Genomic DNA, 16,082 nt, shown 5'->3' with positions numbered 1-16,082 from the left:
GCAACTACAAATCCTACAATAACCCCAACAACACCAACAACTACATCACCTACCACCACAACAACGCCAAGCACAACTACTACACCACCAACTACCACACTACCAAGTACCAGTACAACACAAACTAGCACAACACCTACCACATCTGCAACTACAAATCCTCCAATAACCACGACACCAACAACTACATCACCCACCACCACAACAACGTCAAGCACAACTACTACACCACCAACTACCACACTACCAAGTACCAGTACAACACAAACTAGCACAACACCCACCACATTTCCAACTACAAATCCTCCAATAACCACAACGACACCAACAACTACATCACCCATTACCACAACAACGTCAAGCACAACTACAACACCACCAACTACCACACTACCAAGTACAACACAAACTAGCACAATACCCACCACATCTGCAACAACAAATCCTCCAATAACCACAATGACACCAACAACTACATCACCCACCACCACAACAACGTCAAGCACAACTACTACACCACCTACTACCACACTACCAAGTACCAGTAAAACACAAACTAGCACAACACCAACCACATCTGCAACTACAAATCCTCCAATAACCCCAACAACACCAACAACTACATCAACCACAACCACAACAACGCCAAGCACAACTACTACACCACCAACTACCACACTACCAAGTACCAGTACAACACAAACTAGCACAACACCTACCACATCTGAAACTACAAATCCTCCAATAACCACGACACCAACAACTACATCACCCATCACCACAACAACGTCAAGCACAACTACTACACCACCAACTACCACACTACCAAGTACCAGTACAACACAAACTAGCACAACACCCACCACATTTCCAACTACAAATCCTCCAATAACCACAACGACACCAACAACTACATCACCCATTACCACAACAACGTCAAGCACAACTACAACACCACCAACTACCACACTACCAAGTACAACACAAACTAGCACAACACCCACCACATCTGCAACTACAAATCCTCCAATAACCACAACACCAACAACTACATCACCCACCAACACAACAATGTCAAGCACAACTACTACACCACCAACTACCACACTACCAGGTACCAGTACAACACAAACTAGCACAACACCCACCACATCTGCAACTACAAATCCTCCAATAACCACAACACCAACAACTACATCACCCATCACCACAACAAAGTCAAGCACAACTACTACACCACCAACTACCACACTACCAAGTACCAGTACAACACAAACTAGCACAATACCCACCACATCTGCAACTACAAATCCTCCAATAACCACGACATCAACAACTACATCACCCACCACCACAACAACGTCAAGTACAACTACTACACCACCAACTACCACACTCCCAGGTACCAGTACAACACAAACTAGCACAATACCCACCACATCTGCAACTACAAATCCTCCAATAACCCCAACAACACCAACAACTACATCACCCACCACCACAACAACGTCAAGCACAACTACTACACCACCAACTACCACACTACCAAGTACCAGTACAACACAAACTAGCACAACACCAACCACATCTGCAACTACAAATCCTCCAATAACCACAACGACACCAACAACTACATCACCCACCACAACAACACCAAGCACAACTACTAAAACACCAACTACCACACTACCAAGTACCAGTACAACACAAACTAGCACAACACCCACCACATCTGCAACTACAAATCCTCCAATAACCATGACACCAACAATTACATCACTCACCACCACAACAACGCCAAGCACAACTACTACACCACCAACTACCACACTACCAGGTACCAGTACAACACAAACTAGCACAACACCTACCACATCTGCAACTACAAATTTTCAAATAACCACGACTCCAACAACTACATCACCCACCACCACAACAACACCAATCACAACTACTACACCACCAACTACCACACTACCAAGTACCAGTACAACACAAACTAGCACAACACCAACCACATCTGCAACTACAAATCCTCCAATAACCACAACGCCAACAACTACATCACCCACCACCACAACAACGTCAAGCACAACTACTACACCACCAACTACCACACTACCAAGTACCAGTACAACACAAACTAACACAATACCCACCACATCTGCAACTACAAATCCTCCAATAACCACAACACCAACAACTACATCACCCATCACAACAACATCAAGCACAACTACTACACCACCAACTACCACACTACCAAGTACCAGTACAACACAAACTAGCACAATACCCACCACATCTGCAACTACAAATCCTCCAATAACCACAACGACACCAACAACTACATCACCCACCACCACAACAACGTCAAGTACAACTACTACACCACAAACTACCACACTCCCAGGTACCAGTACAACACAAACTAGCACAATACCCACCACATCTGCAACTACAAATCCTCCAATAACCACAACGACACCAACAACTACATCACCCACCACAACAACACCAAGCACAACTACTAAAACACCAACTACCACACTACCAAGTACCAGTACAACACAAACAAGCACAACACCCACCACATCTGCAACTACAAATCCTCCAATAACCACGACACCAACAATTACATCACTCACCACCACAACAATGCCAAGCACAACTACTACACCACCAACTACCACACTACCAGGTACCAGTACAACACAAACTAGCACAACACCTACCACATCTGCAACTACAAATTTTCAAATAACCACGACTCCAACAACTACATCACCCACCAGCACAACAACACAAATCACAACTACTACACCACCAACTACCACACTACCAAATACCAGTACAACACAAACTAGCACAACACCAACCACATCTGCAACTACAAATCCTCCAATAACCACAACACCAACAACTACATCACCCACCACCACTACAACGTCAAGCACAACTACTACACCACCAACTACCACACTACCAAGTACCAGTACAACACAAACTAACACAATACCCACCACATCTGCAACTACAAATCCTCCAATAACCACAACACCAACAACTACATCACCCATCACAACAACGTCAAGCACAACTACTACACCACCAACTACCACACTACCAAGTACCAGTACAACACAAACTAGCACAATACCCACCACATCTGCAACTACAAATCCTCCAATAACCACAACGACACCAACAACTACATCACCCACCACCACTACAACGTCAAGCACAACTACTACACCACCAACTACCACACTACCAGGTACCAGTACAACACAAACTAGTACAATACCCACCACATCTGCAACTACAAATCCTCCAATAACCACAACAACACCAACAACTACATCACCAATCACCACAACAATGTCAATCACAACTACGACACCACCAACTACCACACTACCAAGTACCAGTACAACACAAACTAGCACAACACCAACCACATCTGCAACTACAAATCCTCCAATAACCACGACACCAACAACAACATCACCCACCACAACAACACCAAGCACAACTACTAAAACACCAACTACCACACTACCAAGTACCAGTACAACACAAACAAGCACAACACCCACCACATCTGCAACTACAAATCCTCCAATAATCACAACACCAACAACTACATCACCCACCACCACAACAACGTCAAGCACAACTACTACACCACCAATTACCAGTACAACACAAACTAGCACAACACCCATCACATCTGCAACTACAAATCCTCCAATAACCACGACACCAACAACTACATCACTCACCACCACAACAACGCCAAGCACAACTACTACACCACCAACTACCACACTACCAGGTACCAGTACAACACAAACTAGCACAACACCTACCACATCTGCAACTACAAATTTTCAAATAACCACGACACCAACAACTACATCACCCACCAGCACAACAACACCAAGCACAACTACTACACCACCCATTGCCACACTACCAAGTACCAGTACAACACAAACTAGCACAACACCAACCACATCTGCAACTACAAATCCTCAAATAACCACAACACCAACAACTACATCACCCACCACCACAACAACGTCTAGCACAACTACTACACCACCAACTACCACACTACCAAGTACCAGTACAACACAAACTAGCACAATACCCACCACATCTGCAACTACAAATCCTCCAATAACCACAACGACACCAACAACTACATCACCAATCACCACAACAATGTCAACCACAACTACGACACCACCAACTACAACACTACCAAGTACCAGTACAACACAAACTACAACAACACCAACCACATCTGCAACTACAAATCCTCCAATAACCACAACGACACCAACAACTACATCACCCACCACAACAACACCAAGCACAACTACTAAAACACCAACTACCACACTACCAAGTACCAGTACAACACAAACAAACACAACACCAACCACATCTGCAACTACAAATCCTCCAATAATCACAACACCAACAACTACATCACCCACCACCACAACAACGTCAAGCACAACTACTACACCACCAACAACCACACTACCAATTACCCGTACAACACAAACTAGCACAACACCCACCACATCTGCAACTACAAATCCTCCAATAACCACAACGACACCAACAACTACATCACCCACCACCACAACAACGCCAAGCACAACTACTACACCACCAACTACCACACTACCAGGTACCAGTACAACACAAACTAGCACAACACCTACCACATCTGCAACTACAAATCCCCCAATAACCACGACACCAACAACTACATCACCCACCACCACAACAACACCAAGAACAACTACTACACCACCAACTACCACACTACCAAGTACCAGTACAACACAAACTAGCACAACACCAACCACATCTGCAACTACAAATCTTCCAATAACCACAACACCAACAACTACATCACCCACCACCACAACAACGTCAAGCACAACTACTACACCACCAACTACCACACTACCAAGTACCAGTACAACACAAACTAGCACAATACCCACCACATCTGCAACTACAAATCCTCCAATAACCACGACACCAACAACTACATCACCCACCACCACAACAACGTCAAGCACAACTACTACACCACCAACTGCCACACTACCAAGTACCAGTACAACACAAACTAGTACAATACCCACCACTTCTGCAACTACAAATCCTCCAATAACCACAACGACACCAACAACTACATCACCCACCACCACAACAACGCCAAGCACAACTACTACACCACCAACTACCACACTACCAAGTACCAGTACAACACAAACAAACACAACACCAACCACATCTGCAACTACAAATCCTCCAATAATCACAACACCAACAACTACATCACCCACCACCACAACAACGTCAAGCACAACTACTACACCACCAACAACCACACTACCAATTACCCGTACAACACAAACTAGCACAACACCCACCACATCTGCAACTACAAATCCTCCAATAACCACAACGACACCAACAACTACATCACCCACCACCACAACAACGCCAAGCACAACTACTACAACACCAACTACCACACTACCAGGTACCAGTACAACACAAACTAGCACAACACCTACCACATCTGCAACTACAAATCCCCCAATAACCACGACACCAACAACTACATCACCCACCACCACAACAACACCAAGAACAACTACTACACCACCAACTACCACACTACCAAGTACCAGTACAACACAAACTAGCACAACACCAACCACATCTGCAACTACAAATCTTCCAATAACCACAACACCAACAACTACATCACCCACCACAACAACAACGTCAAGCACAACTACTACACCACCAACTACCACACTACCAAGTACCAGTACAACACAAACTAGCACAATACCCACCACATCTGCAACTACAAATCCTCCAATAACCACGACACCAACAACTACATCACCCACCACCACAACAACGTCAAGCACAACTACTACACCACCAACTGCCACACTACCAAGTACCAGTACAACACAAACTAGTACAATACCCACCACTTCTGCAACTACAAATCCTCCAATAACCACAACGACACCAACAACTACATCACCCACCACCACAACAACGCCAAGCACAACTACTACACCACCAACTACCACACTACCAAGTACCAGTACAACACAAACTAGCACAACACCCACCACATTTGCAACGACAAATTCTCCAATAACCACAACGACACCAATAACTACATCACCCATCACCACAACAACGTCAAGCACAACTACTACACCACCAACTACCACACTACCAAGTACAACACAAACTAGCACAACACCCACCACATCTGCAACTACAAATCCTCCAATAACTACGACACCAACAACTACATCACCAATCACCACAACAATGTCAACCACAACTACTACAACACCAACTACCACACTACCAAGTACCAGTACAACACAAACTAGCACAACACCCACCACATTTCCAACTACAAATCCTCCAATAACCACGACACCAACAACTACATCACCCATTGCCACAACAACGTCAAGCACAACTACTACACCACCAACTACCACAATACCAAATACAACACAAACTAGCACAACACCCACCACATCTGCAACTACAAATCCTCCAATAACCACAACACCAACAACTACATCACCCACCAACACAACAATGTCAAGCACAACTACTACACCACCAACTACAACACTACCAAGTACCAGTACAACACAAACTAGCACAACACCCACCACATCTGCAACTACAAATCCTCCAATAACTACGACACCAACAACTACATCACCAATCACCACAACAATGTCAACCACAACTACTACACCACCAACTACCACACTACCAAGTACCAGTACAACACAAACTAGCACAACACCCACCACATTTCCAACTACAAATCCTCCAATAACCACAACGACACCAACAACTACATCACCCATTGCCACAACAACGTCAAGCACAACTACTACACCACCAACTACCACAATACCAAATACAACACAAACTAGCACAACACCCACCACATCTGCAAATACAAATCCTCCAATAACCTCAACGACACCAACAACTACATCACCCACCACCACAACAATGCCAAGCACAACTACTACACCACCAACTACCACACTACCAAGTACAACACAAACTAGCACAACACCCACCACATCTGCAACTACAAATCCTCCAATAACCACGACACCAACAACTACATCACCCATCACCACAACAACGTCAAGCACAACTACTACACCACCAACTACCACACTACCAAGTACCAGTACAACACAAACTAGCACAACACCCACCACATCTGCAACTACAAATCCTCCAATAACTACGACACCAACAACTACATCACCAATCACCACAACAATGTCAACCACAACTACTACAACACCAACTACCACACTACCAAGTACCAGTAAAACACAAACTAGCACAACACCAACCACATCTGCAACTACAAATCCTCCAATAACCCCAACAACACCAACAACTACATCACCCACCACCACAACAACGCCAAGCACAACTACTACACCACCAACTACCACACTACCAATTACCAGTATAACACAAACTAGCACAACACCTACCACATCTGCAACTACAAATCCTCCAATAACCACGACACCAACAACTACATCACCCATCACCACAACGTCAAGCACAACTACTACACCACCAACTACCACACTACCAAGTACCAGTACAACACAAACTAGCACAACACCCACCACATTTCCAACTACAAATCCTCCAATAACCACAACGACACCAACAACTACATCACCCATTACCACAACAACGTCAAGCACAACTACTACACCACCAACTACCACACTACCAAGTACAACACAAACTAGCACAACACCCACCACATCTGCAACTACAAATCCTCCAATAACCACAACACCAACAACTACATCACCCACCAACACAACAATGTCAAGCACAACTACTACACCACCAACTACAACACTACCAAGTACCACTACAACACAAACTAGCACAACACCCACCACATCTGCAACTACAAATCCTCCAATAACCACAACGACACCAACAACTACATCACCAATCACCACAACAACATCAAGCACAACTACTACACCACCAACTACCACACTACCAGGTAACAGTACAACACAAACTAGCACAACACCCACCACATCTGCAACTACAAATCTTCCAATAACCACAACACCAACAACTACATCACCCATCACCACAACAACGTCAAGCACAACTACTACACCACCAACTACCACACTACCAAGTACCAGTACAACACAAACTAGCACAATACCCACCACATCTGCAACTACAAATCCTCCAATAACCACAACGACACCAACAACTACATCACCCACCACAACAACACCAAGCACAACTACTACACCACCAATTACCACACTACCAAGTACCAGTACAACACAAACTAGCACAACACCAACCACATCTGCAACTACAAATCCTCAAATAACCACAACACCAACAACTACATCACCCACCACCACAACAACGTCAAGCACAACTACTACACCACCAACTACCACACTACCAAGTACCAGTACAACACAAACTAGCACAATACCCACCACATCTGCAACTACAAATCCTCCAATAACCACAACGACACCAACAACTACATCACCAATCACCACAACAATGTCAACCACAACTACGACACCACCAACTACAACACTACCAAGTACCAGTACAACACAAACTAGAACAACACCAACCACATCTGCAACTACAAATCCTCCAATAACCACAACGACACCAACAACTACATCACCCACCACCACAACAACGTCAAGCACAACTGCTACACCACCAACTACCACACTACCAATTACCAGTACAACACAAACTAGCACAACACCCATCACATCTGCAACTACAAATCCTCCAATAACCACGACACCAACAACTACATCACTCACCACCACAACAACGCCAAGCACAACTACTACACCACCAACTACCACACTACCAGGTACCAGTACAACACAAACTATCACAACACCTACCACATCTGCAACTACAAATTTTCAAATAACCACGACTCCAACAACTACATCACCCACCAGCACAACAACACCAAGCACAACTACTACACCACCAACTACCACACTACCAAGTACCAGTACAACACAAACTAGCACAACACCAACCACATCTGCAACTACAAATCCTCCAATAACCACAACACCAACAACTTCATCACCCACCACCACAACAACGTCAAGTACAACTACTACACCACCAACTACCACACTACCAAGTACCAGTACAACACAAACTAGCACAATACCCACCACATCTGCAACTACAAATCCTCCAATAACCACAACGACACCAACAACTACATCACCCACCACCACAACAACGTCAAGCACAACTACTACACCACCAACTACCACACTACCAGGTACCAGTACAACACAAACTAGTACAATACCCACCACATCTGCAACTACAAATCCTCCAATAACCACAACGACACCAACAACTACATCACCCACCACAACAACACCAAGCACAACTACTAAAACACCAACTACCACACTACCAAGTACCAGTACAACACAAACAAGCACAACACCCACCACATCTGCAACTACAAATCCTCCAATAATCACGACACCAACAACTACATCACCCACCACCACAACAACGCCAAGCACAACTACCACACCACCAACTACCACACTACCAAGTACCAGTACAACACAAACTAGCACAACACCCACCACATCTGCAACTACAAATCCTCCAATAACCACAACACCAACAACTACATCACCCACCACCACAACAACGTCAAGCACAACTACTACACCACCAACTTCCACACTACCAAGTACCAGTACAACACAAACTAGCACAATACCCACCACATCCGCAACTACAAATCCTCCAATAACCACAACGACACCAACAACTACATCACCAATCACCACAACAACGTCAAGCACAACTACTACACCACCAACTCCGGCTCCAACAACGGCTGCTCTCACAACTGCAGCTCCAACAACTGCAGCTCTAACAACAGTTGCCCCAACAAATGTGGCTTCCACAACAGCTGCCTCAACAACTGCTGCACCCACAACTGTGGCCACAACAACTGCAGGCTCAACAACAGCTGTTCTCACAACTGCGGCTCCAACAACTGCGGCTCCAACAACAGATGCTCCAACAACTGCAGCTCCCACAACAGCTGTTCTGACAACTGCGGCTCCAACAACTGCGGCTCCAACAACAGCAGCTACAACTACAAATCCTCCAATAACCACAACGACACCAACAACTACATCACCCACCACCACAACGTCAAGCACAACTACTACACCACCAACTACCACACCACTGAGCACAACCCAAACTACCACAACAAGCACAACTACACCCCAAACAACCACAACACCCACCACAACTACAACACCTTTGAGCCCTGCAACAACACCTCCAATAACCACGACACCAGAAAATTCCACAGCATCTACAACCTCCACAACAATATCAAGCACCACTAATACACCACCAACTACAACACCACCTTAGCATCACCACAACAACTCCAAGAAGAACTATCACAACTCAAACTACCATACCAACAAGCACCACAATACCCACCACAACTACAACACATTTGAGCCCCGCAACAACACCTCCAAGCACCACTACCACATCACCAAGTACCAGTACACCCCAAACTAGCACAACACCCACCACAACTACAACACCTTTGAGCCCTGCAACAACACCTCCAATAACCACGACACCAGTAAATTCCACAGCATCTACAACCTCCACAACAATATCAAGCACCACTAATACACCACCAACTACAACACCACCCTAGCATCACCACAACAACTCCAAGAAAGACTATCACACCTCAAACTACCATATTAACAAGCACCACAATACCCACCACAGCTACAACACATTTGAGCCCCACAACAACTCCTCCAATAACCCCTGCTACACCAGAAACTAAACCAACTAACCAAGTCACCGCTCAAAATGGTTACTATAACTCAGGTGCGAAAACTCCTACAACAACAAAAGGAGGCGTTTACGGACATTATTCAACAAGAGAAGAGCTTCAAATGTTTTATTCAAATGATATTGGATTCTATGAACAAACAAATGGACCTCAAAATATCTCAAAATGAGTATTCAATACACGCAGAAGGAAATGGATGACCTGAAATCAACCAATGTAAAACAGCTGGCCCACAAGGATAAAGTAGCTGCTCTTCAGAATGCTCGGCACCGAAAGGAAACTAACATCTTTATCAATGAGGACTTTACGGAGGCTGTCCGCCAAAGAGAAGGGATCTCATGCCAGCCATGAGGGCAGTGCATGAGAAAGGGGAAATTGCCTTTCTCCGGCACGACAGACTGATAACACATCCTCCTACAAGAAACCGACACAGTGAGAAAACCACTAATCTTGTGAGTGAGTTGGGTCATTAAGCCCTACTCTTGCCATCTAACTATTCACTGCTTGGTGTTATTTTAATATGGGCTCAAAAACTCTTAATATCCCAGGCAAAGGCCTGCTGATAGCTGATGTAAACATTTGTACCTTAAGAATTAAGATCTATGAATTAAGTTGTATGATGCAACCAAACAATATCCATATACTTGCAATATCCGAGACACATTTAGATCCCTCATTTGAAAATACAGAATTAGTGGTTGATGGATATACACTGTTCAGGAAAGACCGAAATAGATATGGTGGTGGCGTCGCTTTTTATGTCCAGAATAACTTTCCAGTAGATATACGAGGTGATTTAATGGTGTGTGACATGGAAGCACTGTGGCTATAGGTTCACCTGACACAAACTAAACCTATACTCGTGGGTTGCTGCTATAGGCTGCCTACTGCATATATAGCATACTTAGACTCAATTTGTGAAATGCTGGATAAATCTAGTGATTAAAAACGAGAACTGTTTTTTGTAAGTGCTTTAAACATTGATTAGTTAGCTACCTGTCCTTTAAAGACAAAGCTTCTTGCAATTAAACAGGGAGATATACTGTTTCACCAAGTAATCTACTTGTCACAAAAAGAACATGAAAGTTGCATGAAATGCACAAGAGTTTTCGTCCTCATAGCTCAACAAGAAAGGGAGTTGTAACAATTATAAAAGCCCACATTCCCTTTGAAAAGATAAACTGTATACAGGATAAGGAAGAAAGATTTGCTTTGGTTGTCGGAAAAATAGAGACAACTGAAGCATCTCTGATGAATGTATGCCATCCACCGGATTTATTGCCTCAATTTATGGCTCAAATAAAAGAGTTAATAATGACACAAAGGAAAGGAACAATTATTATTGGTGGGGACTTTAACCAAAGCTTTAACCCCAATGTAGACTCAACAGTTTGAACATGTAAGGCATAAAAAGCAGCTTCAATACTTAGGAGTACATGTGCAAAGATAGAAATAACAGATGTATGGAGAACACTACATCCAACAACTAAAGATTATACATATTACCCAGGTAGACATTCCACATACAGTAGATTGGTAGACGTTACATTTTTTTATTTCATCTATCAGTCAATCTGCTCTTGGAACAATGACTTTTTCAGATCATGCAACCATTACCCTAAATGTGAAATTAAGTTCTAAACAAAGCCTAAACAACTACTTTGAATTGAGCAACACAGGGGAAATCACTGAGGTCATCTCATGGGAAGGAGCAGAAGCTGTATCAAGAAGAGAAATAATAGTTAATGCTTCTGATCTTGAAAAATGCAAGTTAAAAATTTGCTTGAATTACATATTAAACTGGAGAATAAGCACAAACTTAAAATACCCCCATTACCACACAACTTAAAAAGACTTAAAACATCTTAAAAAGATTGTTATCAGAAGAAATAGAGAGATCATTTACATTTAAAAAATGAAAACATTACTACGGGGTACCAGACTTAAACTAAAACAAGCCTCCTCACATCAGAACGTGTCCCTCATAAAAACATCAGCAATAATCGGAATATCAAGACAAATAAAGAAACTTAAAAAGGGTAAGACTCCAGGGAATCATGGATATACAAACTCATTTTTCCAGGTTTAATGCAATACTGACACCAAAGTTTATAATTTTGCATTCGATTTGGGAACCTGAGCACCGACCTCTCATCATTAATAACAGTCATCCCTAAAGAAGGCAAGGATTTAACTGAGGGTTCATCATACACGCCAATATTGCCATATGAAAAATGCATTAATAATAGCAGTGAGGTCAAAAGAAATGCCAAATATAATAAATATGGACCAGTGTGTTTTGTCTGTAACGGTTATGGATATGGCTTTTATATAGCGTTTTTCTAGCCGTCCAACCACTCAAAGCGCTGAACATACATGTCAACATTCACACACAGCTATTTTAATGCAACAAAAAATACAGTATGATGCGGTCGAAGGACCAAGAGAGAATCCACACACTTAAAAGACAAAAAGGATTATTGAAAGGACAGAATTAATTCTTAATTCTTTGATTCAAAATCAAAGTAAGCTAATCAAAAACTCTGTCACAAATACATACAAATAATATAATTCAACACAAATGGATTTCTGAACAGGAAATCAGTAGGAAAATCCCCACCAGAACACACAGAATCGCAGTCATGAAGTAAATAACTAGGAATTAGTTAAAAAGTCAAAAAGTTCAAAGATGGAAGGTAACTAGAGGAAATCTCAGGAAAGGAGAGAATAACTTCTAAAGCTGGAAACAAAGAGACAAAGTATGAAATATGTATGTTTAACTTGAAATATGAGGCCATCATGTAATTTATAAAATCAGAGGCAGTGCCACCATCTGGACGATTGAGGGCATATTTGTTGAGCAGCATTTGCACACAACTTCCAATCACTGGTGAAAATTCCACATGATGTCCCATCTCACTGGAATTTGCGCAAAGATTTGTGATGTAGAAGCTTTATAAAAATACATTATTATTATCAATACTATCATTATAGCAACAATTAATAATGGCAATAATAATAAAGGTTCATCAGCACCAAACAATCGGGTTTCAGCCGTTTGGACCCCTAATAACGGGCTCAGCTCGCTTAGAATGTGAATTGTCATCCTTTGTGAAAAGAGTAATTCCACTGATGAAAAACATCCAAACAAAGACCCAAATATGCAAATAATGACTAGAAACTGATTAATACAGCAGTTAAAATAATCACTAATTATTCTTTAAAAAAACTGGATTGTTAGCTAAATGCAGCATGGTGTAAGGTATGATGTAAATAGTGATTTAGTTTGGACTGTGCACTATTTTGTAAACGTGTGTGTCTGTGACTTACCTGGTTTTTCAGGTTATATGAAAGTACCCTCTATCACCAATGCCTTGTCTCCGCCTCCATAGCTGAGGGAGGAGTAATTCACAAACTAAGCGCAACATGCGATCACAGACAAAATACTTGTCTCAGTCATCATGGAAAGACACATCCTTTGTTGGATAGTTTTGTTTGGATATTTACATGCATCCTCCGCACAAGGTAACTGTTGAAATTACATATGTTTTAGTTTGACTGACTAGTCTTCAAATATAAGAATAATAATAGTAGTTAATAAAACGCTGTTTTGTAGCTGATTAATTTCCAAGATGACATTTACTGCCTGAATGGTCTTCTGTCAAGGACATTAAAGAATAAAAACAAGAACATCCACATTAATCCTGGACAGCAGAAAGAATCAGGTAGCACTGTCTCACTTTTTAAATGTTAGAAAAAATGAAAAAAAAGTTAAAAGTTATTTGTACTTTAGAGCAGTATTGAATTAATAGCATTGCTACATTGGAATTTTGATATTGCGAAACATTATATGTGATTAACATTTTACCCCATAAAACAATCACTCCAAATTAAAGCTGCATTAAAAAAAAGCACATATATAACAATGAAGCAGTCATTACCCTCTGTCAAGGTTTAAACATTTCTGAGTTAGACACAGCATTTGAAGACAGTGTTGAATTATGAAGAAGACAGAGAACTTATACAAAGTTTGGCCTGATGGTCCGTGATCAAGAGAAGGTGGTAGTTTCAACTAAAACATTAGGATCTTTTTGTTGACAATATGGATGTTCAAACTGTAATTTATGCAAATACTTCCTGATATGTTTGATAACAGTTGTACAAACTAACAACTTGAAGAACAACAGATCCCAATAGCCATTCCTTACAAGTTAAACATGACATGATGTGTTGAAATACTGAGGAATTTGATACATTTTTGGAAATTCTTAATATTACTCATACTAAGTGAACAACCACAACTGCAGGCTCAACAACAGTCACTCTCACAACTACGGCTCCAACGACTGCGGCTCCAACAACTGCAGCTCCAACAACAGCTGCCCCAACAATGGCTGCCTCCACAACTGCAGCACTCACAACAGCTGCCGCAACTGCTCCAACAACGGTAGGTAACACAACTGCAACCCCAACGACTTTGGCTCCCACAACTGTGGCTACCACAGCTGCTACTCCAACAACCTCGGCCACAACAACAGTTGCCTCCACAACTGCGGCTCCAGCAACGGCAGGTCCCACAATTGCGACCCCAACAACTGCGACTCCAACGACGGCGGCTCCAATGATGGCGGCCCCAACAACGGCAGCTCCCACAACTGCGGCCCCCACAACTGCGGACCCAACAACTGCGGCCCCAACAACTGCAGGCTCAACAACAGCTGCTCTCACAACTACGGCTCCCACAACGGCAGCTCTCACAACTGCGGCTCCCACAACAGCTGACTCAACAACTGCTGCACCCACAACTGCTGCACCCACAACTGCGGCACCAACAACTGCGGCCCCAACAACTGCGGCCCCAACAACTGTGGCTCCCACAACAACTGTGGCTCCCACAACAGCTGACTCAACAACTGCTGCACCCACAACTGCGGCACCAACAACTGCGGCATCAACAACTGCGGCCCCAACAACTGCGGCTCCCACAACGGCAGCTCTCACAACTGCGGCTCCCACAACAGCTGACTCAACTGCT

General features: G+C 43.0%; 1 protein-coding gene across 1 annotated transcript in view; it reads left to right on the top strand.

The window, feature by feature from the left end:
- Positions 1–210: 210 nt before the first annotated feature.
- The window catches only part of LOC137883492 (uncharacterized protein DDB_G0283357-like), a gene marked incomplete at its 5' end in the record, with an annotated part of 34,648 nt that continues 18,776 nt past the window's right edge, over positions 211–16,082 (top strand). The window contains 14 exons of the mRNA XM_068724978.1: positions 211–258; positions 1,357–1,410; positions 1,716–1,837; positions 2,208–2,266; positions 2,379–2,413; positions 2,559–2,701; positions 5,163–5,295; positions 5,539–5,619; positions 5,863–5,910; positions 7,525–7,626; positions 8,845–8,892; positions 9,918–10,168; positions 15,355–15,498; positions 15,553–15,753. Coding sequence (XP_068581079.1) covers positions 211–258; positions 1,357–1,410; positions 1,716–1,837; positions 2,208–2,266; positions 2,379–2,413; positions 2,559–2,701; positions 5,163–5,295; positions 5,539–5,619; positions 5,863–5,910; positions 7,525–7,626; positions 8,845–8,892; positions 9,918–10,168; positions 15,355–15,498; positions 15,553–15,753 — 1,469 coding nt within the window. The remainder of the gene's footprint in view (positions 259–1,356; positions 1,411–1,715; positions 1,838–2,207; positions 2,267–2,378; positions 2,414–2,558; positions 2,702–5,162; positions 5,296–5,538; positions 5,620–5,862; positions 5,911–7,524; positions 7,627–8,844; positions 8,893–9,917; positions 10,169–15,354; positions 15,499–15,552; positions 15,754–16,082) is intronic.

The sequence above is a fragment of the Cebidichthys violaceus genome, unplaced genomic scaffold (assembly GCF_023349555.1).
Source record: "Cebidichthys violaceus isolate CVI_PGR_0920_01 unplaced genomic scaffold, fCebVio1.0.p SCAF_33, whole genome shotgun sequence".
Lineage (NCBI taxonomy): Eukaryota > Metazoa > Chordata > Actinopteri > Perciformes > Stichaeidae > Cebidichthys > Cebidichthys violaceus.
The sequence above is the reverse complement of the archived record's forward strand: the minus strand, read 5'-3'. Positions and strand labels throughout refer to the sequence as shown.